Source organism: Myotis daubentonii, chromosome 5 (genome assembly GCF_963259705.1).
Source record: "Myotis daubentonii chromosome 5, mMyoDau2.1, whole genome shotgun sequence".
Lineage (NCBI taxonomy): Eukaryota > Metazoa > Chordata > Mammalia > Chiroptera > Vespertilionidae > Myotis > Myotis daubentonii.
Window position 1 is genome coordinate 95,712,564 of NC_081844.1, and position 26,099 is coordinate 95,738,662.

Consider the following 26,099-nt stretch of genomic DNA (forward strand, 5'->3'; position numbering starts at 1 on the left):
GGGTGTAGTTTATAAGTATCCATAGCTTCCACTCAATTCTCAAAGGGGTCAGTGGCCCAAATAAGATGACAAAAGCACTTCGTTACATATCTACGTTCTTTTTTTGCAAGGAATATTTCTAACAGGAAACACAGGACACTGATAACCATGCCCTCTTAGAAGGGAAGATTCTGTAAATTCGGGGTAAGAGACCTACCTTTCATTGTACACTCTTGTACTATCTGATTTTTTTTTTTTACTATGGTCGTATATTACTTCTTCAATTGAAGTAGCTCAAAGAACTGGTTGGAGGGAAGAGGGGGGCCTAGCAACCATCTAGAAACTCAGCTGAATTCCTCTGTATCTGAAGAATCCACTTGGTATAAGCCCTACCTACTTTCTCCAATCACAGAAGCATGTTTCCAGGAGAAGCTCAATTGCTAAAAGATTTTTCCACTGCGACATCGCTGTATGAGCCAGGGTCGGGGTGGGGGACTTGAGTGTTACACGGGTCTGAAGGCTGCAGCTGCCGCAGCTGCTCCTTCCCGAGTCCGAATGGAGCCATCTGGCATGAGTCTCCAGCTCTTAAATCAGTCGAGTCCACAGTCACCCTTGGTTGCTTAAGGTGTGCAGAGAGACGGCTGGGAAAGGAAGGCGGGTGGACCCCACCAGAGGGAAGCATGCAAAACAGAAACACATGGGCGGCTCACCCGGTTTCCCCCTGTCGGCTTGGCTGCGGGAATGATTTACAAGAGGCCAAGCCAACTTCCCACCACTCCAGACCAAAGGGACAGAGGAAGAGGCGGAGAGATGCAAGTCACACCTGCATGCTCCCTTTCCTGCTTCTTGGGAAAAACGGTTGTTTACTTGCGGACTGCAGGTGGCCTTGGCTGGGCCTGTAAACACCACCGGGAGGCCGGTTGGCTCAACCAAGACACTTGAGTAGGGGGACTGGAGGCCACTGCTATGGCCCAGCCAAAGCTTGTTTCCTGCCTAATTCCCTCTGGCTGACTCACCACGAAGCCCTACAGAGCAGACATGGTCCAATTTATAAACAAGCACGTGGGATCTGCAGCCTTGCATTTGCATGTGGGCCTAGGTAAATCTGAGCAGTTTCACTGTCATAAAATGGTGTAAGACGACAATAATTGCGTATGCCTGTACAGTTAACATAGCACATCTCATTCTCTACCGTGCCAGTCATTGATGCCCATTTTACAGAAGAGAAAACTGAGAAAAGTACTTTTCAATGCCTGTCTTTCCACCATCTGTGTAGGGCATGGGCAGAGAGCAAGCACTCACTACTAATATGCTGAATAAAAGAAACAATTATTGAATGAATCAGTTGACAGAGAAGAAGGGTACACAGTGGAAAAACCTACTGGATCGTAAGAGGCAGTCATGTGCATATCTTCCCAATTCTGCCTACAGTATCGTCATGCTGTCTGCTTTAAGTTGCTCATGGTGGGAATAGCTTTACCAGCATATTGGCAGATGCTACACATCAGGGCTTTTTCTTTTCTTTTTCCATAGAGACAGTGTATCAACACATTAGGTACAGATATCACATTAAGACCCAGGAAATTAGCCTGACTGGTATAGCTCAGTGGTTGTGCATTAATCTGTGAACCAGGAGATCACTGTTCGATTCCTGGTCAATCCCTAGTAGGGGGTGTACATGAGGCAGCCAATCAATGATTCTCTCTAATTACTGATATTTCTCTCTTCCCTCTCCCTTTACCTCTGAAATCAATAAAAAATATATATATATTAAAACAAAAAAACAGGTAATTAAATTTTCAGATCATCTCTTTTCCAAAAGAAAGGGAGTGTGGGAAGAGTCTAAACAAGTGGTATTTACTACTTCAATATACATGTACAGGTCCTACTATATGCAAAGCACTCAGGTAGGCTGAAGAAACAGACACTGGAGATAGAATTTGTACTGTCAAGGAGCCTACATTCTCAGGGACAAACTGTACTGGGCACACTGGGGGATGTTGGTAAAATGCAGATTATAACCCAGTAGGTCTCGGTGGAACCAGAGACACTGCCTACTGAACCCGCTCCCAGGTGACACTGGCCCTCTGCAAGCCATACCCAGGAAGCAAGGATCGAGGAGGTGACTGGGTGCTCCTATGTGACAGCCAGTTGTACACATTAGGTATCTATTAACCCATCTAATGAGGATGACACTAGGAATATAGTCCCTTTATCCACATTTTACAAATGAGACAGACCATCAAGACCCAAGGCCACCCATCAGGTAAAGGGCCACTGGCTCACACCCAGGTAGTCTGACCCAGAGAATGAAGAGTCACTCTCTCTCCCACATGCCTCCTAGGCGGAACTTTTCAGTTGACTTTCTGTCTTGAACATTACCCTTGCTTCTCCTTTCTCTTCCCGTCCTCTCTTTTCACTACTGCCTATTTCATATTTTTGCCACCTATAAGTACTCTACCAGAGAAGAGCAAAGCGGAAGTGGGAATAAATGCTCCAACTCAGTTTCAAGTGTGTGGACCCCATCATTTATATTCTACATTCTGATGCTTTGACATCTGCTCCCAGGGTTAGCCAATTCTTTGAGACAGTAAACTCGCCAGTGAGCATGCGTTTCAAATGTGGCTTTCATCCTCTGGGCCACTATCCCCCTGCCCTGTTCACCCCAGGCCAGGTTCCAGACAACTAGGGACAGCCCCTGAGCCCCAGATCCCACGGAAATTATTGAAACTAATCCCAAGCCTTGCCTGTTTCTTCCTGCAGAAGCCACAAAAAAGACTCTTGCCACATCTCCCTTTCTCCCGCTGCCTCCTGACTGACCCCTGTGCTTTCGGTATGCCCTCCACCCCCCGCCCCATACATGCATACACGCACGCACGCATGCACTCACACAGGCATGCACAGCAAGCCCCTCTTGGGATCTTGAGTACGGCCAACTGTCTCTTCAGGGGCAGTCGACCCTCTCCTGCTCCGATGCTTCATCATCCCTGAGTATCACTGAAACCCAAGAGCCTCAAGTTCATTCCCAAGCTCGGCCCTTCTCACAACTGGCTTGCATGCACACCCAAGGGACGGCTTCTCCAGGCCCCTGCCCAAGGCCGGCCCTGCTGTCCTGAGAATCCCACTCCTGGGAGAGAGCCAGGTGTCCCCCGGCACTGTCAGGGCCTCTTACCTCATTCCTCGGCAGGTGCTGAGCGTGACACTGGACTCCTCCGCCTTCCTCACCGTCCCGTGGTAAAAGCAGTGATCCTAGCCAGGAGAAAGGGAGGTCAAGGCCCAGCAATGTTAACGTCCCGTGAAGGTCACGGAGGATCGTATTTGTAGCCTAACCTGACAACCTGCGGACAGCTTTCCAAGCCTCCATTTTACTTGATCCTCATCATAGTCCTGGGAGGTGGGATGGGGCAGATGTCACCGTCCCCAATGAACAGACGAAGAAGCTGAGGCTCAGAGGAGCACAGAGATTTGCCGCAGGTCCCTCTGCTAGTGCGGGACCAGGAGTTCCGAGCCAGTGCAGAGTTCTTTCCATGATATTGGCCACAGGAACACTGGCTTCTGAAGAGCCTGCCTCCCCGCTAGAGGCACCTGTGACCCCCTGTAGCAGGGGTGGGGAACGTCCAGCCCTCAGGCCGTATAAGGTCCGTGAAATCATTTGGTCTGGCCCTGCCAAGTCATTAGGGGTAAGTTAATGAAATGTCTGACCACATATAGCAGGCTAATTTTTAAGTTGATGATTTTGTATGGCCCACGAATGATGTTATAAATGTCCAAATGGCCCTTGGCAGGAAAACAGTTCCCCACCCTGCTCTATAGGGTTGAAGAGTGTCCCCCCCAAATTCATGTCTACCCAGAACCTCAGAATGTGGTCATATTTGGAAGAGGAACTTTGCAGATGTAATTAAGTTAAGATGAAGTGATACTAGACTGGTGTGCTTTTAAGAAGAGGCAGGGATTAGAGTGATGAAGCTACAGGCCAAGGAGCACCAAGGGTGGCCAGGGGCCAGCAGAAGCTAGAAAGAGGCCAGGAAGGATTCTTCCCTAGACTACAGAGGGAGCGTGGCCCAGCCGACACCTAGATTTTGGACTTCTAGCCTCCAGAACTATGAGGGAATCCATTTCTGTTGTTTTAACCTCCAAGTTCATGGTGCTTTGTTACAGCAGCCCTAGGAAATGGAGAGACCCAGCTTTTCTGTACCTCCCTGAATCCCTGCGTGCCTGAACTTGGCACCTACATCCGTGGACGCCAGAGGCCCGATGCTGCTCTCTAGTCAGTGTGTCTCAGGGCCATGTGGCCTCCCAACCCAGCTGGATTCCTCCGTGACTATAAACATCTGTGGAGCACTGCTGTGTGCCAGGCCCCGGGTGAGGCCCCAGAGACACAACAATGAACAAACAGCGCTCCAGCTTCAGTGGGACTCACGGTCTGGTGAGAGCCAATCTTCACGAAAAAGCCACACAGAGATATAATTACAAACCAGGAAGAGTGGCTCGAAATAAAGGTTGGAGATGCCAGCAGAGGGGTTTATAAGTAGGGCAACCAGAGCATTTAGGAGGCAAACCAGGACACTGCTGAGAGGGCTACAGAGGGTGCAAACCAGACAGAGGGTGCGAACGGGGACTGTCCTGGGCACAGTGAGGGTGGTAACAAAGGGCCATCGCTACAAGCTCCTTCCCAAACGGTTGAGAGAGAGAAGCTGGTCAGAAGAGAGAGAAGGTAACCCCCAGGGCAGAGCCAGGTCCTGAACAGGTAGGTGTTAGGAAGGATATAAATGATGTAGCTGCTGGAAGCTTCCTCCCCCACTCACCACAACACCCTGCGGGGGAGCAGTCCCCGCAATCCACCAGCAGGGTGTTCCTTGGTACCCAGCAAGGAACATGTGACGTAGGTGACAGCGACCCATTCCACCCATTCTCTATCTTCTCTGGCTCCATCTCCTGCCCAGGGCTATTTAATTAATAGCCTAATAATTAAACTTGAGCATTCAGGCCAGGTTTAAATGCAAGCTCCATACCGACCAGCTATGTGAACAATTGCACAACCTCTGTCTGACCTCAAGTGCTAACTCCGGAGGTGAATGCAAGGTTACTGGCCCGGGAATAAACATTAGTGATCCTTTGTCAAAGGCAGAATGTGGCCTCGAGGGCGCGGGAAGCCCGCAATGGGTTGAATCTTTGGCCTGTGCTGTGCCAATTCTATGCCCTGCCCAGCTGAGCCATGCAGCCAGGTCACAGTGGGAGGGCCAAGCTGGCACTCCACTCAGGGTCAATCTCAGTCCGGTGCTCTGTCACCTGCTCAGACACAATCTGCTACCCGTAGGGTGGCTCCTCCCCCACTCATGCCCAGGCAGTCAGGAGGAGGCAGTTAAGGATTTGAAACAAGTCAGATCCCGACCTTTAGTGGGGCACAAAGGAAAGCCACTGCACCAGGGACATCCTGCAGCATCGGTGAAAGAGGGAAGGTGGGCACGACCCTCCTTCCAGCCAGGAGTCCATCTACTCTCAAATGCCAGCGTGCCACATGGCTTCTCCACCTATCTCTCACTACTCCACTACCCCCCCTCCACCCCCCGCCCCTGGCTCTTCTGAAACCTGGAGGCACATTGTCAGCGTTTAAGTTCTAAACCTGGTCCTTAGAACTCAGCAACAAGGCCATGGACTCCACAACCCAGGATCATTTGTGGGTAGAAGAGGGGGCTGAGCCTGTAGGGAGTAAATGGGGCTCACAGATACTGGAGTGATGGAGAGTCAAGAAGTTCAGAAATATAAAGAGAACTCAGAGCCAGTGCTGGGCATGACAGTCCTGGTACCTCCTCCCATAGGACCTGCTCACTGCCTGGTGCTCTCTGAAACAGCATCCCTACTGACCTGTAGCATGCCTTACATTTCCCAAGGGCTTTCACACATGACGTCGCAGGTGTACTGTAGTAACGCCTGCCATTCAGCGTTAGTAACAAGGGATCACATTCATCCAGCTTTTACTACCGGTTAAACAACTTACAAAGCCTTATGGGGTAGATATACTACTCCCATTTTTTTAAAAAAGGGAAACTAAAGGTTGGGGAGGTTTTGTCATTCACAGGCCACACAGCAGAATGAAGATTAAAACCCCAGCAGGCTGACTTCAGACTCCATGCTCTGCCTCTCCCAGCAAAGTGCATACCAATTAACTTGTCAAAACTATGATCTTCTAGCACCAATGGAAACTTGAGGTCTAGTCTCTCAGCCTTGCCATTTGCTGGTTATCTGAACTGAAGCATGGTACTTTTTCTCCTCTCTCAATTTCCTCATGTGTAAAATGTGGCTTTGCAAGAGATGTTTATAAATTCCCATAAAATCAGTGCTTCATCCTACCCTTCCACAGCCCTGAGAGTCGGATCTTAGCATATCTAATTTTCAGAAGAAGAAATTCAACACTAGTGTAGTCAAAAGGGTTGTTTAAGGTCAAATAGCTAAAGCCAAAACTAAAACCCTGGCTTTAGACCCCAAACGCTGTAACTCTTTCTATTGGAACATATTCACAGACCCATTCCCCCAGCGATCTGACCTAGATTAGGGCTGTAGCCTACAGCCTGGAGGCCCGGCCGATGAATTTGATAAGGTTCCCAGAACTCCCGCTGCCCCAGGCCAAGTTTGGTAGTAGAGTGTGGTCCTCAACTTTTGGGTCAAATGCAGCTAAATGGTTCATTCTATTCCCACTTCTCTTTGAGTCTTCAGCTCCCAAATAAAAAAGCTGACTGGGAGCCCCATGGGGCAGGGTGGGGCTTTGCTGTAGCAGGCGATGTAAGAAAACAATAACTTCTGCCATACTTGGGTCAGCAAGACCTTTAGGAAGAGGGGCATTCTGGGATGGAGGGCTGGTTCTCTGCCTAATTCTGAGAGCACAAAGAGCAAGTAAATGAACAGTCATGAAGTCATCTCATTCCTTCTCAGCTCCTCGGCCGGACAGGGCCACCCTGAGGGGCTTTCATAGCAGGAAGCATGAGGTCACGGCAAACTTGTGCACTAAGACCCATTCTTGAGCTGCTGGTATATCAATGCAGAGCCCAACTCAGAAGAGGGTGCTTTGTGAGGTTGGCATGGCTAGGGCTTTCGAGGCACGCCTGTGCCCTCCCGGTCTCCCCCAAGGCGGAGAACAGAAATCTTAAGGAAGGAAAGACTTTTAGCCAAGGGGCATTGAAGAATATGTATGGACACACCACAGCTGGACAGCCTCCCCAAAGATAAAAAGACACAGTCAACTTGCCTGCTACCTGCTACCACACATCTGATGTTCCTTTTGTCATTCAAGGGTAATCTGATAAAGTAACCGAGTTGGTAATGACTGACAGTGGCCTGTGCTGCTGTCTTCACGCCACATCTCCCGTCTCTACGTGCCACTCAAGTCCATTATGTCCCCTGCCAGAGTCCATCTTCCCTTCTCCTTCAGCCCATCCCATCAGCCCAGAGTCTGAGAAGGGTCACTGCAACCCAGCGTTTCAACCTGGGCACTAGTGACACTCAGGGCCAGGTAATTCCCTGGGGGGAAAGGGGAGATTGTCCTGTGTTGTAGGTTAGCAGCATCCCTGGCTCTACCTTTTAGGTGCCAATAGCATCCACCTCTTGGCCATGACAATCAAAACTGTCCCCAGACATGGCCGAGTGCCCCCTCCTTTGCTGGCTCAGATGGTCAAACAAACAAATAGTATATTTTATGATAATTACATTGAATTAAAATTGGTATAAATCATCGTGAAGCATATTTTCTTTGCTTCGTGTTAGTTACCCGCATATCAACAAAAGTTTAAGTAAATGGATGATTGAAAACAAAATCACTCCTGATTGAGAACCTCTGCTCTGAGCCTATGACTTTGCAGTGGTTCTCAACCTTCCTAATGCTACGACCCTTTAATACAGTTCCTCATGTTGTGGTGACCCATAACCATAAAACTATTTTTGTTGCTACTTCGTAACTGTAATTTTGCTACTGTTATGAATCGTAATGTAAATATCTGATATGCTATATGTGTTTTCCGATGGTTGCGACCCACAGGTTGAGAACTGCTGCTTTAATGGGCCCCCTGGTAGGAAGAGCAAGCAAACCATGAAATGGGCATGATTCACTACCTTCAATGTTCACCAGTGGGTTGTGAAGCCAACTAAAATGTATCCATCTGAAAAACCATTTTTTAAATGACAAATCTTCGTGCAAACATCTGTACTGAAAAACTACTTTGAGGGGAAAAATACCCAATATGGATATAGAAGCAAAATAAGAAAATCTTCATAACCTAAAGTCACATTAAAAAAGACTACAACCCTAACTGGTTTGGCTCCGTGGATAGAGCGTCGGCCTGCGGACTCAAGGGTCCCAGGTTCGATTCTGGCCAAGGGCATGTACCTTGGTTGCAGGCACATACCCAGTAGGGAGTGTGCAGGAAGCAGCTGATCGATGTTTCTCTCTCATCGATGTTTCTAACTCTCTATCCTTCTCCCTTCCTCTCTGTAAAAAAATCAATAAAATGTATTTTTAAAAAAAGAGACTACAAAAACCTTAGCAGACTACAAAACCTTACAGATCCAAATGAAAAAGGAATAATTAGACTTCTGATTGGGTGAGATGACAGGATTACCAGAAATCACTCCTTTTGCTTAAGCTTCTGTTAATGAGTAATTAATATAAAGCAAGTAAAATGTATGCTTCATGGTGATTTATACCAATTTTAATCAGATGCAATTATCCTAAAATTGACCACTTTAGCCATCAAAGGAAAGGGCGCATGTAGGAAACAACAGGTTCGCACTTGGCCTCTCCTGCTGGCTCCCTTGGTCTTCAGTCAGGGGAAACAATCGCTTTGGAGGAGGGACATCTCCATCCAGTCCCACTGTTGTCTCCTCACTTCCCAGGGGTGGGGCCAGGGAGGGCAGTTGTTTGGTAGCTATTTGTTGACCGGAACTTACCTCGGATTTCAGCGTGGTGGTTCGAGGGTTGCCACTCGGAGTATAATGCGTTTCTGTGTAGGTTGGAGCAAAAAGGTATCTGTGAAGAATAAGAAAAGACATTAGTTTCCTGAGGTGATGGACTCCACCCTCCTGGGAACTATGGCTGGCCATTCTAACTGAAGCAGGCAGAACTATCCCCCACATCTCAGTGTAGGAGAAATGGGGTGACCAAAGGGACTAAGAAACTAAAAGAAAACCAGGAGGAAGCGTTTACTATGAATTTTGTATTTGTGGGGGTCATCATTGAGTTCAGACCACCAGATGGAGTCAACAGACTAAAGCAGTGATCTTAAACTTTTTCTGGGTCCTGGGAACACACATGCAAACACATAACTCAAAATTTACCTGGATTGATTTTTCTACCACTGCATCCAAGGAAGGATCAGCACACCAATTTTTCTTTAAGGAAATACCTCTCCCCTGTTGCATGTTTTGGTGAGACTGTCAATCCAGGTGTCCTCCCTAGCCTTGCCAAGGGTGGCCATGATCCAAGCTAAGCCAATGGAATAATGCCGCAAAAGCTGAACAGATGGGAGCAATTCATCTGTTCCTTTGTTCCTGCTGCATGGATTCCTGAGTCTGGCTTGGCCTGTCCTTTCTGAGACCTAGTGGTTCAGATTTCCTGAGACCTGGTACTCCTGTGTGTTACCCTTCTAATAAATTCTTTTCTAAAATTAGACATTGGTTTCTCTCTTACTACAGACTGCCTGAAGCTGAGGTTAAGAATATCTCACCAAAGGAAAGGCAACACCAAGCAAGGTTCCTAGAATTTCTCTAAAAGTAAAAAATTATATACACACACACACACACACACACACACATCTCCTATCTAATAATAGACAAAAATGGTAATTAACCATACCTCTGACACACTTCCCATCGGCTAATCAGGGCGATATGCAAATTAACTGCCAACCAAGATGGCGGCCGGCAGCCAGGCAGCTGAAGCGAACAGGAGGCTTGCTTGCTCTAGTGATGGAGGAAACCAAGGTTCCCTGCCTGCCACTGCCCAGCTCTGAGCTGTACTCTAAGCAACCATGTTGCAATTATATAAGCTAAACAATCCCCAGAAACCTGCTTTCAGCCAGCCGGGTCTCAGAGCTGGAGTTGCAACAGTGTTTCAATTATAGAAGCTAAACAAACCCAGATACATGCTTTCAGCAGCCGAGGTCTCAGAGCTGGAGCCGAGCCTCAGAGCTAAAGCCGGCTCTCAGCTCCAGTGACAGCCATAGAAGGTAAATAAATCCCAGAATAAAAAAAAGAAAAAAAGGTGACTGAGGTTGGGAGCTTCAGTCACCCACCAGCCTGAAAACGGCCCTCAGCCCCTCACCCAGACTGGCCAGGCACCCCAGTGGGAACCCCCACCCTGAAGGGGGTGTGACCAGCTGCAAACAGCCATCATCCCCTCATCCAGGCTGGCTAGGCACCCAAGCGGGATCCCCACCCTGATCCAGGACACCCTTCAGGGCAAACCAGCTGGCCCCCACCTGTGCACCAGGCCTCTATCTTATATAGTAAAAGGGTAATATGCAAACTGACCCTAACAGCAGAAGGACTGGGAATGACTGGTCACTATAATACACACTGACCACCAGGGGGCAGATGCTCAATGCAGGAGCTGCCCTCTGGTGGTTAGGGCGCTCTCACATGGGAGGAGCTCTGCTCAGCCACAAGCCAGGCTGATGGCTGCCAGTACAGCGGTGGTGGTGGGAGCCTCTCCTGCTTCCTCAGCAGCGCTAAGGATGTCCGACTGTAGTTTAGGCCTGCTCCCCATTGGCAAGTGGACATCCCCCGAGGGCTGTTGGGCTGCCAGAGGGATGTCTGATTGCCATCTTAGGCCCAATCCCCTGGGGAGCGGGCCTAAGCCAGCAGGTGGTCATCCCCTGAGGGGTCCCAGACTGCAAGAGGGCACAGGCTGGGCTGAGGGACCCCCCCATCCCTCCCGAGTGCACAAATTTTTGTGCACCGGGCCTCTAGTGTGTGTGTGTGTGTGTGTGTGTGTGTGTGTGTGTATGCCCAAGTGACTGTTACAACCAAATGACTGGAATGACCAGAATGACCAGATGACCAGCCAGTAGCTATGATGCACACTGACCCAGACTTTGCTGCTGGGGCCCTGACAGCCCTGAATCTGGTTCACCCGCACCCCAGGCCCGGCCAGGAGGAATCCCACCTGTCCATGAATTTGTGCACCAAGCCTCTAGTAATAAAAATAATAAAGGAGCCAAATGGATGCTCCAACTAGCTCAGCCACACTGAAAGCAGAATGTACCTATAGAAAGTCAAGGTCAGAGGGCAAAAAGGTTTCTAATGGAAGAGAAATTGGAGTCTAACCAAAAACAAAGAATTAAGTGGATCTATATATACTAACTGTAAAGAATGTCTAAAATTAAGTTCGACAAAATAATAAGTTTTAGGAAAATATGCATTTTCAAAATCCCTTTAAGTGAAAAATAATAATAGTCCACCCTAATGCAGCAGTTGCTAACCTTTCGGACCTTGCGGACCACCAGTTGGCAACCGCTGCCCTGGTGTATGCATTGAAAACAACTGGGGAAGCAAGTGCCCACTGCTGATGGTGGTTATCTGAGGTCCTGCAGATGTTCACAATGTCAGTTGCATATTTCTGAAAATCGGTTGATTTTTTAAAATAATGATCTTGCGTTTATTTTGAAAACTGAAAACCTAATTTGAAACTCCTTTTCAGAAGAAAATATAGGCTCAGGCCAGCATGGAAAGCCAAAGGAATCTGCAGGGACCACTCTGATTCTGGAAGAGGTGACATTTCCCAAAAAGATGGGGTCATTGAAGAGAGTCTCTAGAGTCACTTCCAACTCTAAGAGTTCTGGGACTCCTGACGCTCAGATTCCCCTCTACCCCTAGAGTGCAGTCAGAAGGCAAACGCCACAGAATGATCTCTTGTATCATGGCAAGCCCTTCAACATCCAGCCTTGGACAACAAGAAAAGAAACCCAACGGGGAAATGTCAAAATAAAGCAAAGTCCAAAACTCAGCTTGTGTAGAGAAGCTCTCATTACAAGGAAACTCTGGGTCAGTAGCTAACTTGCCAAGTTCTGCCTCCCAGTCCTTTCTCTTTCTCCTGAGCATCTAAGCAGCCAAGTATCTCGGGAGGAGTCACGTATGTGTCTGAGGGAGATAAACTGTGGGCCCCATGAGGACAGAGGCCAAGCTGCTCTGCTCACCAGTATATATCCCTGTTTAACATTTACTCAATGAAAGAACAATTTAACTAATTATTGGATGAAGGAATGGATAAATGAAGGAACAAGTAAATGAATGAGTCGATCAGCACGCTAGGAGCTGAGAACATGGTCTGGTGTCGGCGAGACTAAGGTTTCAATACCAGTTCTGACATTTGCTGTGTCTATGGCCATAAATGACTTACTTTTTCCCTCTGAATATCTGCTTTCTCTTCTTCAAAAATGAAGACAATATCCTTACTTAACATGACTGCCATAAGAGTCAACCGACAAAATGCATAAAAAGGGCTTACCACCAAGTAGGTACAGAGTGGAGCTCAGTAAAGGTTAGCATTTATCACTATTGCTTTCAACAGGAAGTACCGTGGAAGGACCCAGCAAAACTGATGGAATTACCTATTTCCCTTTAAATCTCCCCAGCCAGTAACTCTCCAGTAGATCACTTGGGAGTGGCAAAAAAAAAAGCAATTAGCTCATTCCTGCAGCCCCATTTCCTAGGTCTGGTTTCAGAGACTGCATAATGGACAGCCAGGCAGGGGTTCAGAGTTTAATGGTCTATCCAGGCGCCAGTGGGATGTAAACGTTCTCACTGAAAATGTACTCCTGATAAATACATTATCAGTCTCTTCTCAGTCTTAGGGGGAGAATTATTCAACCGGCGACATTAAGACGCTCCAAAGAAAGCCATCCAGAGTGAACCTCACAGGTGACCACATTCTTGCCAGTCCTCGGCCACTCATAGGACTCTCAGAGTCTCCACATTGAAAGGGACTTTAGGAATCAGCCAAACTCACTGGACTATGGGCTCACTAAGAGCAGGGGACATGGCTGCCTTGTTTGAGGCTTCTCCGCAGCTTCCAGCTGCTACCAGGCAGGAGGCCCATATTTATTTGGTGAATAAATGGACGAATGAATAAATGAATGAACATTCTACTTTGTACGGGAATCTGCCAGATGGCCATTCATCTCTGGACATAGCCAGCGACAGGGAGCTCCTGAGACCGCATCTAGTAGTTAAAGAAAGTCCTTACACTGAACCAGAAACTACCTCTCTGTGAGCGGCGCCTACTTGGCCTTTCCTTCTGTCTTCTGAGTCTCCAAGGAACAATCGGCTTCCTCGTCTACCTAACTGCCCTCCTGGGACCAGCAGCATCAGCCCTGCTAGGAGCTAGTTAAAAATGCAGCTTGTCGGGCTCCACCCCAGGTACACCGAAGCAGGCAGACCTCTGGGGTTGAGATCAAAACGAACACTCTAGACCACAAGATTTCAACATACTTTTAAGGAAGGCAATCTTCAGAAATAGCAAAGAAGCTCGGATCACCTTCCTGCCTCCATCGCACCCTGCTTCCACCACACCCTGGATCCTTCTGAGCTTGGGAAACCCAGAACAGTTGCCATCAGAATCGTTCACATGTATTTACGTGTTCAATTACTTCACCCTCACGACACACCTCTGAGGAAGGTACTAACCCCTTCCCCATGTTGTAACTGAGGACATTGGGAACTGGATGTGTAACTGTCCAGGCTCTCACTGTCAGAGCCGGGTTTCCAACCAGGTCTGCTGGTCCTGACCATACTTTTAAAGCAGTTTTCTGTTCTGTCTCTCTTAGAAGGTGGAAGCATACAACTACAGCACTGCCAGGAACCAGCAGTCCAAAGCACAGTTTGATGACGATGACAGTGGCCTTGAGGACACATATGCTGTCACACAAAGGAGATTCAGCTCTTAAGTGCAATTGGGTGCAGAGAGGTGCAATAGGCATAAAAGCAAAACATGGGGCAGGAAGAAGAGGATGGACATGTGAGAACTTCAGGGCTAGTTGTGTGTGTGTGTGTGTGTGTGTGTGTGTGTGTGTGTGTGTGTTGCAATAACAACCCTTTCCCCAAATGGGGTTGCAGATGTTGGCCAGGAAGGTCCTTTCTTCTTGAAGCAAAAGGAAGGGTCATGTTTCATCACCACCATCTGTGCAATTTTACTGATAGATGAGACACTGCTTTCGAATACTTCCTGCTGCCCCGAGCTGGGCCCATCTGTGCCCATGCGGTGCCCTGGCACTGCTCTCAGGACCTGCAGACACTGCTGTCCCCTCGCAGAGTGGCCACAGGGCCACTGAGCAGCCCAGCTCGGCCCACCCGCCCCTTCTCTGACCACATCTTGTTCTCATCTCCTCCCTGACAAGGAGCTGGCTCAGCAGATCGGCAGGAAGCCGTCTCTCAGCACTGGAGTGTATTAGGATTTTCAGGAAACGAGTTGTGAGTGATGTGTGTCCAGGAAGAGAGAAGGGCTATCTAAGATTTCCCACCCCGCCCCCTCCTTTTTCTGGCTTTGATGGAAAAGCAGTTTCTGTGCACCCTCCTGCCCTCTGTAAGAGCCCCCTGCGGGTCCCTCCAGGCTCACAAGCCCGCAGGCAGGTCCACATCCTGTCCAATGCTAACAGCAGCCAGCATTGGAATGTCCACCTGGCGAAACCCAGGCTGCCCCAGACCCCAAAGTCCTTGAGCAAGACCTGCATCTTCTGAATGCCACCTGGGGAAATAAGCTCCCAAATATCAGACATAAAACATAAGGTTGCTCTCCAGGGAAGGACAGCCTGGAACCTTTTTGTAACGTGTCGTCTGATCCCAAAGGCACACTCCCCTGACCCCACCTTTCTTAAGGCTCAGGGCCTTCAAACCCAGCACCATCGTCTGAAGGGCTGTTTACTGTCAGACAAACTTGAAATGCCTCTCTCAACTTCAACTCAAAGCAACGTTGCAAAATATCTCTCAGATCAGCTCTCCTTCCTGCTGCTTCAGATAAGCAAAGCGGTGAAGACCGAGTGCCAACAATTTCCAAACCACCTTGAAAAACCTATGCAGACAAGCTCAGCGGAAGCAAACATCACTCCGCCATCCCAGGGGCTATTTTTACTGACAGCTTCTTCCCCTAGCCTTTGGCCCCATCTTGCTTTTCCAAGAGTATCCGGGTACTTAGACACTGGTGCTGCTTGGGAGGGGCAGCCTAGCTGGTCCCTCTTATTTTCCCTGGAGGATCCTTGCCCTGCCTTCCTGTATTGGTGATGATGTAAGCCTCTTTCATTTCTTGCTCCTGCTCTTAACGCCATCATTATGGGACTTAGTCCAGTAACTGCACTACACCCGGAAATGCTGTGAAAAAAAATAGTATCCCAGGCCCCATCCCAGACCCACAGAGAATTTTATTCTCTAGAGAAGGACTCAGAAATCTGTATTTTTAATAGTTTTTCCAGGTGATACTTTTTCCGGCTCGGAGAATTCTCCTGCTCCACTGGATCAATTTTAACATTTTAAATTCTGTTTCCCATTTCTAACCTCCCCAAACCTAAAAAACCGATACCAGCACAAAGTACAGGGAAAGCCTGGGGCTCGGAAAGCTTTGGTTTGAGTACCAGCCACACTACTCTCTAGATGAGTGGCCTTTCAAACCCTGGAAATGAGTCAAGATGCCTGAAGTCCCCTTCAATGCCACAACAAGGGCACAGTCAGGTCACAGACTCTGAGAGGCCAGCTGCCTTAAACTGGAAAAGACTATTCACAGTTAATTAGGGCAGCTCTTTTTAAAACGAGAATGTAACTTGTAAAAACCTAATAAGGTACAATAGAGACGAAGATTATTTCCATCCAGTGGAAGAGAGAACGCCAAGGGTTAAGCAGGGCTTCATTGCCCCTAGGATATTAATGAACAAGCTTTGTATCTAATGTAAGCTATCCATTTCAACATTCCTTTTTTCTAATGTTTAAACCAGTCTTATCATCCTGCGGGTCCCCCATTTGTCAGTGAGTAAGACTGAGAGGTGCATTTGTATGAGAAGAGCTTCACTCACTCGAGCCCCCCATTTCCCAGATGGCAAGTGAACAGAGGAATAATTACTACCCACAGCTTCCTCGAGAAGATCGAATGAGGAAATACAGTCAAACACTAGCTCTGATGCTTGTTAGTTCTGTGAGTCTGTGCCTCAGTTTTCTCATCAATAAAACGGGGGAAATGGCAATCTACTTCATATGCTATGAAAGGTTAGAAGACTAGCTAATTTAAAATATGTGCTTAAATAAAATGAAGAAATGTAAAAAAATTAAAAAAAACTCCTTGAACAGTGTCAAGTCTTTGTGTTTTACAAATATCGTTGGTATCGTTTTTTTCCAGAACTACCTATGAAGCTTTAATCATTGTTACATAGAGATAATGAGTTTTTGAGGGTTCGTAATCTAGTTTCTCTCCCCTCAGGGATGTTTGGAAATTTTAATATTAATGTTTTTTAATGAGCAAGGAGATACTCTGCAAGTCACAAGCTACTCAGCCTGTTTCCCCATCAAATGAAAGCAGTGATGCCCAGGACGGGCAGGTTCTGGGAAGGGCTGGAGAGAAGCAGAGCGCTAGTCTCAGAGAGCGGACAAGGCCTGCCATATTTGGGACAGTCATATACCAAATTCAGTAAGTATTGCTTTGTTTTTTCTTTTGTTTTCGAAGAAGAAAGACAAGGGGGGAAGAGATGGCTCGAGCTGTTTTAGAATCAAGATTTCCCAACCAGTGCTCATTCCATCCCTGACTCCAAAGGAATGGAAATAAACATGCCAAGGCAAGCCCCAAAGCCAAATAAGGGACTGACAAGTCCAAGGGCCCACGTTCCTTTCTGAGGGAATAGGAAGGCCAGGGAAGCGGGAACTTGAAAGAGCAGGGATCTCCTCCTACCCCAAGGCCTCCCCAGAGCGAGCCTCATTGCTGCCTGGGGACCAGCTGCAGCAGCAGCACTGGGAGCAAGATGGCACCACCCGCAAGCCTGGCCCAAAGCCAAAGCTACTTGGCATGTGTGTGTTTTTAAGCTTCTATTAAGAAGTTTCCCAACAATGCGTTAAATCAACACTCCTTTTCACCAACCACTTCACCTTACATCGGCTCCTAGTCCCCATAAGACCTGGTATCCTTCTGACCAGCTCCTGATCCCGTGTTTTGCTTTTATGTTAAATACCAAAGGATGTTTGGATAAGCGCTGTTTACTCCTTTGGTCAGCAGGGTCTTTATTTAATCCTCTTCAGGCCTCCCTCTTGGCTGCCTCCACAAAGATGAGCAAGCTCTCTGTGCAGACAGGGTCAACTTCTTGGGATCAGGGAGCTTAACTGGCAGGGACCTGTGGAGCCCTAAAAATGGCTCACCCACGCAGAGGTTACAGCTCTGTTTCAGTCCTGCGTAGCCCACTATGGGTATTTACTGGAAATGGAGAAGAGCAGATAAGAGAAATGGGGTACTATTTACTATTTCTGAGAAAGACAAAAAAGTGAAACATTGCTTGATAGTAGCCTGTTAGCAACCAGTCTTTGATAAATAACCACGAATGCTTGTTTATCAGATTAACCTGAAAGGAAGGACCAATGTGAGAGGTGACTGGCCATATTGTAGAGATAAACTTTGTGGTGAGACAGAGGAAGTGAAGAAAATGAACCTCTAAGATCACAGGACCTTTGAGAATATGCTTAGAAAGAAGGGAATAGGTGGACCATCCCATGAAAAACAAACAAAAAACAGGTGGGTGAAGACCACAATCCAACTTGCCCTACAGGTGGGTGCCTGGTCCCTTTTAGGCTCTGATTAAAAATCCCATAACTTTGATAAATATTGCCTAATGTTTCTTTGCATCCTAAAGCACAAACCACAGCTGAAGCACAAGCCAAGGTTAGAACTTGGAAAGGCCTCCGAAGTCGTCATGAACATCTGTTGTCCTGGCCTCGGCATCCCTGCCGCCTCCTTGGGGTAACAGTGGCCTGATTTGCATTTAGAGAAATGTTCCCCTTTCGCTACCTACTGGCTGGGAGCACCCAGGGCCAGTCACTTCAAGCCGGGACAATCAGGTCTCATTTAGCTGAATTTCAAGGTGAGTGACACCTCCTGAAAATGGCTGGAGCTGAGTCACCCCAGTGGTGGCACCTGAGGAGACTGTCTATGAATTCCTCAATCCTATCCTTCTCAAGCCCCAGTCCTACACCTTTTCCCTCATTCAATGTGCTGCCCCGTATCCTTTCCATGAAGGGTTTGGGGGGGGGGGGGCATTAGTGCAGAAACTACAGAATTTACCACAAAAAAAAGAACCTCTATGCCACCCTCTTTGTCCAATGCTTACCCCATTTCACTTTTACAGATGAAGAACTTGAAAATGAGCAAAAGCAACATATCCACCATCATACAGTTCGATTTTGCTTCTAAACCCATCAGTCTAAATAAACGAAAGTAAGATAAGCTAAATGTCAGTGGTAAATAATCCAAGAGTCAGCCACCCAGACACTCCCAGAGGGCAGAGAGGAAGGATGCACATGCAATCTCATCAATAATTGCTTATTAAGCAGCATAACAGTGTACAAACTATGGGGCACATGGCATCGGGAAGACCAAGTTCCTCCTGGCTTGAATCCATCACCTATTTGCGCTGGGTCTTGGGCCAAGCAGCAGTACCTCTTCTGAGCCCTAGGCTCTGCATTTACAAGCCCACGCACTCATGCCGCAAACACGTATTGAGGCCAACTGTGTGCCAAGCATCATGCACGGTTTTCCTGCACCTATACCTCCTCCCATCATGAAGATTAGAGGAGGCTGAGTGGTGGCAGAATATGCCTCCCCAAATATACCACTTTAGCACAGGATTATTTTGAGCTGAAGGCGATTGAGAAGAAGGAGATACTACAAGCAAAGCACCTTGGCCTTCCCCTATTCGTCTAGAAGAAGGACATCAATTCTTTTTTTCACTCCTTTTCCAATTTATTTAGTCTGATATACACACACAGAAAGACAACAGTAGCCAAAACCGGTTTGGCTCAGTGGATAGAGCGTCGGCCTGCGGACTGAAAGGTCCCAGGTTCGATTCCGGTCAAGGGCATGTACCTTGGTTGCGGGCACATCCCCAGTGGGGAGTGTGCAGGAGGCAGCTGGTCGATGTTTCTCTCTCATCAATGTTTCTAACTCTCTATCTCTCTCCTTTCCTCTCTGTAAAAACTCAATAACTTTATATTTAAAAAAAAAAGACAACAGTAGTAATAACAGCAGCTAATATTCATTTGTGCTTCCTATACAGTATACCAAACACTAGGTTAAATATATACATCATTTCATGTAATTCTTTTTTTTCCTTTATTGAATAAGATATTACAAATGTGAAGGACATCAATTTTCAAAGGCCTCCCTCCACTCCTCTCTCTCAAGGACAGAAGTTAATTACCAGAGACAATTTTAGACCCTATCAGTTTGGAGAAGGCACCAAAGGAATTTGCAAAACAAACTTGACTAACTGGCCTTTATCCACCATTTATATACCATATATTTACCCACAGCTTACTGCCTTTAGAGGCCTAACAGCTCTTTCCTTTATCCTGTCATTTCTCTACACATGTATTGTTCTTTGTCGAGGATGCTATAGAATCCTGAATTCTAAGTGAGTTGCTCATTTTTACCTGGGTATCTCTCATGTAGACATGTTAACTTCTGTTTGTTTTTCTCTTGCTAATCCCTCTTGTTAATCAGCTGAGAACTTAGACAACTAGAGGGAAAATTATTTTTTTCTTCCCTATAAGGTCATCTGTGAAAGTCCTTTGCAAACATTAACAGGACACACAGAAGGTAGATATCACTATATGGTTCTCAGAACCCAAGTCACTGTTTCAAGGCTCATCTTCCTGCCTTCCTAGAATTGCTGCAAACCAGTGTTGCAACCAACTTCCTAATTCCCCTAACAAGCTACCTACATGTAGACAGGTATAGAGCAGGGGGCATATGTGTGCATGTGTGCATGCATGCATGCGGGTAAGGTGAAGAAAGACAGCCAAGAGATCAGGTACTCAGAATGCTCACTCAACATTGCTGATCTCCTATAACCACACAACTGAAAGCCAGTCTATCCAAACCACAAATCTAACATCAAGAAGTCAAGAGGTCGCCAAAACCGGTTTGGCTCAGTGGATAGAGCGTCGGCCTGCAGACTGAAAGGTCCCAGGTTCGATTCCGGTCAAGGGCATGTACCTGGGTTGCGGGCACATCCCCAGTAGGAGATGTGCAGGAGGCAGCTGATCGATGTTTCTCTCTCATCGATGTTTCTAGCTCTCTATCTCTCTCCCTTCCTCTCTGTAATAAATCAATAAAATATATATATATATATATAAAAAGAAGTCAAGAGGTCACAGAAAACAGAATGATGGGTGTCAGAGGGAAAGGAGGTTGGGGGACTGGGTGAAAAAGGTGAAGGAATTGAGAAGTATAAATTGGTAATTACAAAACAGTCACAGGGATATAAAGTACAGCACAGGGAATATAGTCAATAATCTCTCTATATAAAAGGCTAATATGCTAAGTGTCCGTCTGGGTAATGATGTCATGTAGCAATGCCCGGCTTCCTCTCTGTAGCGACTATCGTCCTTGGAGTTTCTTTAGCCCAGGAACAGAACTTGCTTCATAGCCAGGTGGAAACATTTTGCACTGTAACCAAATGTCTGTGAAGCATTTTCCCATGCCTCATCTCATTGGATCCTCACAGAAGTCCTGGAGTAGGCAGATAGGAGACTGGGTGGAATCCTATTTTCTTTCCATTAGCCAGAAAACGGAGATTTAGAAAGCTTAGAAACTTGACCCGATTGAAAAGAAGAAATGGTGGACCTTGAAAATGACTTCAGGTTTTCTTACTGCACAGAATATGGTCAAACACTGCTGCAGTTAAATATCTTACCCTTTGTTCTCCCTGCATGATCTACAATAATAATCTGCTTCGTGTTGATATTTACTGCTGTGTTACTGATAATTACCTGAAAGAGAAGTTGGGGTGCTTCACTGGGCTGGAAAAAGTTTAGCTAAATCAGAAAGCAGGTCTAATTAAGCAAGTTTATCTATATCTATAAAAGGCTAAGTTGACTCGTGCATGTGTGATACATATAAAGTTCCTGCTGGTGCTAATCGCACATGTGTATTTCCATCTGTCATTGTCAATCATGAATTTGGTTGACACTTCTATTATAGAGAAAGGGCGCATAGCGATATTAAAATATTTCTTCTAAATAATTTCCTTTCAATGTGCATGAATTTGTGCACCGGGCCACTAGTATTGTAATGACTACGTATGGTAACAGGTTGCTACTGAAAATATTAGGGGGGACATTTGATAAAGCATATGATTATAACCACTCCGCTGAATACTTGAAACTTAATACAAAATAATATTGAATGTGAACTATAATTGAAAAATAAAATAAAATAAATCAAAATATAAAGAACTTCTAGAATACCAAGAGCCTGTCATCTTTGCCAACACTTAGAATCACCTCTTTTGCTAGCACTCATCTCCCTCCAAAGGAATCCCTTTCTGTGACTTTCTCTTCCTTTCCCCAGAAAGAGGGGAGGGGGCTTGGGAAAAGAAACCATGCCTGATATAATGCAGCCATTATAGCCCCTTGGCCCATCTGGACCTCTCTCCGGGGAGACTGATGCAAGACAAGAAAATGTGGAGGCTGCCAGTTTTCTGCAAACCCATAACCTCAGGGGAATGAGAAGGAGGAAAAGGGGGTAGTGGGGCCCATGGGAACTATGGAAGAGACTGGAAAAGAGCCATCAGTACAGAAGTCATAAAGACCCCATTTCTCCTTAAACTGGCTTAGGGAAGCCTGGCCTGGTCCACCCATTCAATGATATCATTGTTTTCAACAAAAGCTGGTTTGAGAACCCTCAGAGAGGTCCCCAGTGAGGCCTCAGCTGCTAGAATGGGCAGAGGTCTAACCAGTTCCTAGAATATCAAGTGCTTAGAATTGTAGATAAGGAGGAAAGACTATGTCAGAGCACAAATTACAGAGAATACTAGGACAAGGACAGACCTTCCTTTGGGGGCCATGGAAAAAATACAGGAGGCTACTTTTCACATAGATTTTACCACTGGCTCCCCACCGCAATCCTGTAAAGTTGGTGACTAGGGATTACTACCTTCAACTAATGAGAAACCTAAAGACCTGAAGGAAAGAAGTGGCTTGTCCCAGGTCCCACCACAGGCTAAGGACAAACCCAGGGATTGGCACCTCTGTCCTACTACTTCCTGAAGCAAGAACTTCAGACTGGTTCTTGAATCCATCCTCTCCCTCAACCCTATTCAACCCATCTCTAGTCTCCATGACTCCATCATATAAATATCTTTGAAATCCATCCCCTTCTCTCCATATCAGCTACCTCTTCCCTAAATTAGATCACCATAATTTCTCACTTAGATTATAATAAAGCATTTGAATGGATTTTGTTACTAATGCTGGTCTTGCCTCTTCCAATCCATTCTCCACACTTCATTGGAAGTAGTCCTGCTCAAATGTTTTTTGGGTGCTGTCACTATCTGGCTTTTAAAATATTCTTTATCAGGACACAACCCAGAACCCATGCGCACCTGCCACAGACAGCACCCGGACCTCACAACTAAGTGAACACCAGCAGGACCCTGAGCGCCTGCAGCTGACTCCTCTGGGACCAGCTCTGTGGGGGAAGGGAGTACAGCTCAGAACAGGAATAACTAAGGTGTGAGACTCAAGGCAGACTCAGTGTCTGGGCTAAGAACTCCTCACCAGCTGGACTACTAGGGGCTTCGACCTCTCAGACCTCAATCAGGTTGCCCAGGGCCAGAAAGGGATAGTGACGCACACTGACCTGCACCAGAGAAGCTCTCAGGAGGCCCAGGATAGACACAACAAGGGACAAGATTCAACAACATCAGAGCAAAATCCAGTGAGCTCCACAAATAGTGGACCCAAAGGTTTTTGAGTGTGTGTGTTTGGGTGGTTTTGTTTGTTGGTGTGTGTGTGTGCGTGTGCGTGTGAATTTTTTTGTTTTTGTTGTTGGTTTTTCCCTCTTTTTTTCTTCTCTTTTTTCTTACATATCTCTAATTTCTCTCTTTCCTTTGATTCTATTCTATTTTATTCTTATTAATTTTTCTTATTTTATTTTGTTATCTTTTTCCTCATTTTTTCCATTTTACTTTTCCTATCTATAGCTTAGTACACCCATTATTACTATATTTTAGATTCATTATTATTATTTCATTTATTTTCTGTCTTCTTTTCTTTTTTCTCCTATACTAGTTCTTTTAGCTTCCTGTTTGCTTCCATATAGCCATTTTTTTATCTTATTTTTTCCCTTTTTCTTTAAATCCACTCTAAGTCTTTGGTCATGTGTCTTTTAGTATTCTTTTTTTATTTTATTTTATTTGCTTTCTCTTCTTTGTTCTTCTTAGTCTTTCCTGTTATTGTTACACTGAGTAGCTTGGTTTTCGTGGTTTTTGGTTTGGTCCTGTTGTGTCTTATTCTGTTCTATCAGCACCTGTATATGTATAACAGCTGGCACCATGATGTTGGGGTTGAACCTCACCAGGAGCAACTTGGAGGGAAGATCCCTCCCACCAACAGGACATCAATAATCAAGTCACAATTACAACAGGAGAGCCTAAATAACACACACAAGGGGCATTCCCAGAGCATCCAGCTCAGGTGAACAAAGAAACTGCACCACTGATCCCTCCAGACATTTTCTACATAAGGCCATCCCACAAAGACTGGCAGGCATAATAGTTCTATCTAATACATGGAAGCAAATACAAAGAGACAGCTAAAATGGGGAGATAAAGAAATAACCCCCAAATGAAAGAAAAGAAGCAATTTCCAGAAAAAGAACTAAATGAAATGGAAACAAGCAATCTATCAGACATAGAATTCAAAGTAATGGTTATAAAGGTGCTTAAGGAGCTTAGTGCAAATTACAAGGAACTCAGTGGAAACTATAGCAGCATGAAAAAGGAAATAGAAGCCCTTAACCAGAACTATACAGAAATGAAGAATAACATATGGCATCAAGAACACACTGGAAGGAATGAAAAGTAGATTGGATGAAGCAGAGATTGAATCACTAATTTGGAAGACAAGAGAGAAATAAATACCCAATTACAACAGCAAATAGAAAAATTAATTAAAAAGCAGGAAGATGGCTTAAAGGATCTCTGGGACACCATGAACTGTAACAACATCCACATTATAGGAATACCAGAAAGGGAAGAGGGTGAGCAAGGAACAGAGAACCTGTTTAAAGAAATAATGACAGAAAACTTCTCCAACATGGTAAAGAAAAATGTCACACAAGTTCAGGAGGCACAGAAAGCCCCAATCAAGATGAACCTAAAAAGACCGACACCTAGACACATCATAATTAAAATGGCAAATGTTAAAGACAATGAAAGAATCTTAAAGGCAACAAGAAAGAGATGGAAAATTACCTGCAAAGGAGTTCTCATTAGAATGACAGCTGACTTCTCAATAGAAATACTTCAGGCCAGAAGGGCGTGGCATGAAGTATTCAAAGTAATGAAAAGCAAGGGCTAAATCTAAGACTGCTGTATCCAGCAAGGCTATCATTTAAAATTGAAGGTGAAATAAAAAGCTTTCCAGACAAAAAATGTTAAAGGAGTACATTACCACCAAACCAAACAATGCAAGAAATGTTAAAAGGACTGCTTTAAGAAGAAGAAATGGAGAGAAAGAGAAGATCATAAAGAAAATAAAAATGGCAATAAATAAATCCCCATCAATAATAACCTTAAATATAAATAAACTAGGTGCCCGGTGCACGAAATTCGTGCACTGGGTGTGTGTGTGGGGGGAGTGTCCCTCAGCCCAGCCTGCCCCCTCTCACATACTGGGAGCCCTCAGGCGTTGACCCCCATCATCCTCCAATCGCAGGATCGGCCCCTTGCCCAGGGGACCCTCATTTCCCCCCATCACTGGTTCTGCCCCCAGCCCAGGCCTGATGCCTCTGGCCCAGGAATCAGGCCTGGGCAGGGGACCCCCAGAACCCTCCGATTGCTGGCTCTGCCCCTTGCCCAGGCCTGATGCCTCGGCCAGAGGCGTAGACCCCCATCACCCTCCGATCGCCTGATCGGCCCCTTGCCCAGGCCTGACGCCTCCGCCAGAGGTGTCAGGCTTGGACAGGGGACCCCCATCTCCCCCCGATCACTGGCTCTGGCCCCCGCCCAGGCCTGAGGCCTCTGGCCCAGGAATCATGCCTGGGAAGGGGACCCCCATCTCCCTCTGATCGCTTGCTCCACCCCCCACCCAAGCCTGACGCCTCTGACCCAGGCTTCAGGCCTGGCCAAGGGGACCATCATATCCCCCCAATCCCCGGCTCCGCCCCCCACCCAGGCCTGATGCCTCTGGCCCAGGTATCAGGCCTGGGCAGGGGACCCCCAGCCCCCCACCCAGGCCTGATGCCTCGGCCAGAGGAGTTGACCCTCATCACCCTCCGATCACCAATCACAGGATCGGCCCCTTGACCAGGCCTGAGGCCTCCAGCAGAGGTGTCAGGCCTGGGCAGGGGACCCCCAGCTCCCCGCGGTTGCAGGCTCCGCCCCTGCCCAGGCCTAACGCCTCTGGCCTAGGCGTCCGGCCCGGGCAGCGGGGACCTGCAGTGGCAGCGGGGGGCGCCGCGATTGCGCGGGCTCCGCCCCTGCCCCTGCAGGACGCCTCTGGCTGAGGCGTCCGACCCGGGCAGCGGGAACCCGCAGCTGCAGCGGCCCCGCGATCGTGGGCTTCGCTTTAGGCCCAGGCAAGGGACCCCTAGCTCCTGGGACTGCCAGCTTCGACCGTGCCCAGCTCCCATCGCTGGCTCCACCCCTACTTCCTGCTATCACTGGCCAGGGCGGAAAAGGCACCTGATTCTCCGATCATGGCTGGGGGGCAGGGCAAAGGCGGCCCCAGGGCCGCCTTTGCCCTGCCCCCCAGCTCTTAGCTCCCCCCTGGGTTTCTTTTTTTTTTTTTTTTTTTTATAAATATATTTTTTATTGATTTTTCACAGAGAGGAAGGGAGAGAGAGAGTTATAAACATCGATGAGAGAGAAACACTGATCAGCTGCCTCCTGCAC

At 46.9% G+C, this 26,099-nt stretch overlaps 1 protein-coding gene across 2 annotated transcripts in view; it reads right to left on the reverse strand.

Moving 5' to 3' along the window:
- Positions 1-26,099, reverse strand: part of ADAM19 (ADAM metallopeptidase domain 19) — an 84,216-nt gene that overhangs the window by 38,673 nt on the left and 19,444 nt on the right. For both annotated transcript variants that reach the window (XM_059699061.1, XM_059699060.1), the window contains exons 4-5: positions 8,917-8,995; positions 3,152-3,228 (exon numbers count right to left, since the gene is read on the reverse strand). In XM_059699061.1, the coding sequence (XP_059555044.1) occupies positions 3,152-3,228; positions 8,917-8,995 (156 nt within the window). The remainder of the gene's footprint in view (positions 1-3,151; positions 3,229-8,916; positions 8,996-26,099) is intronic.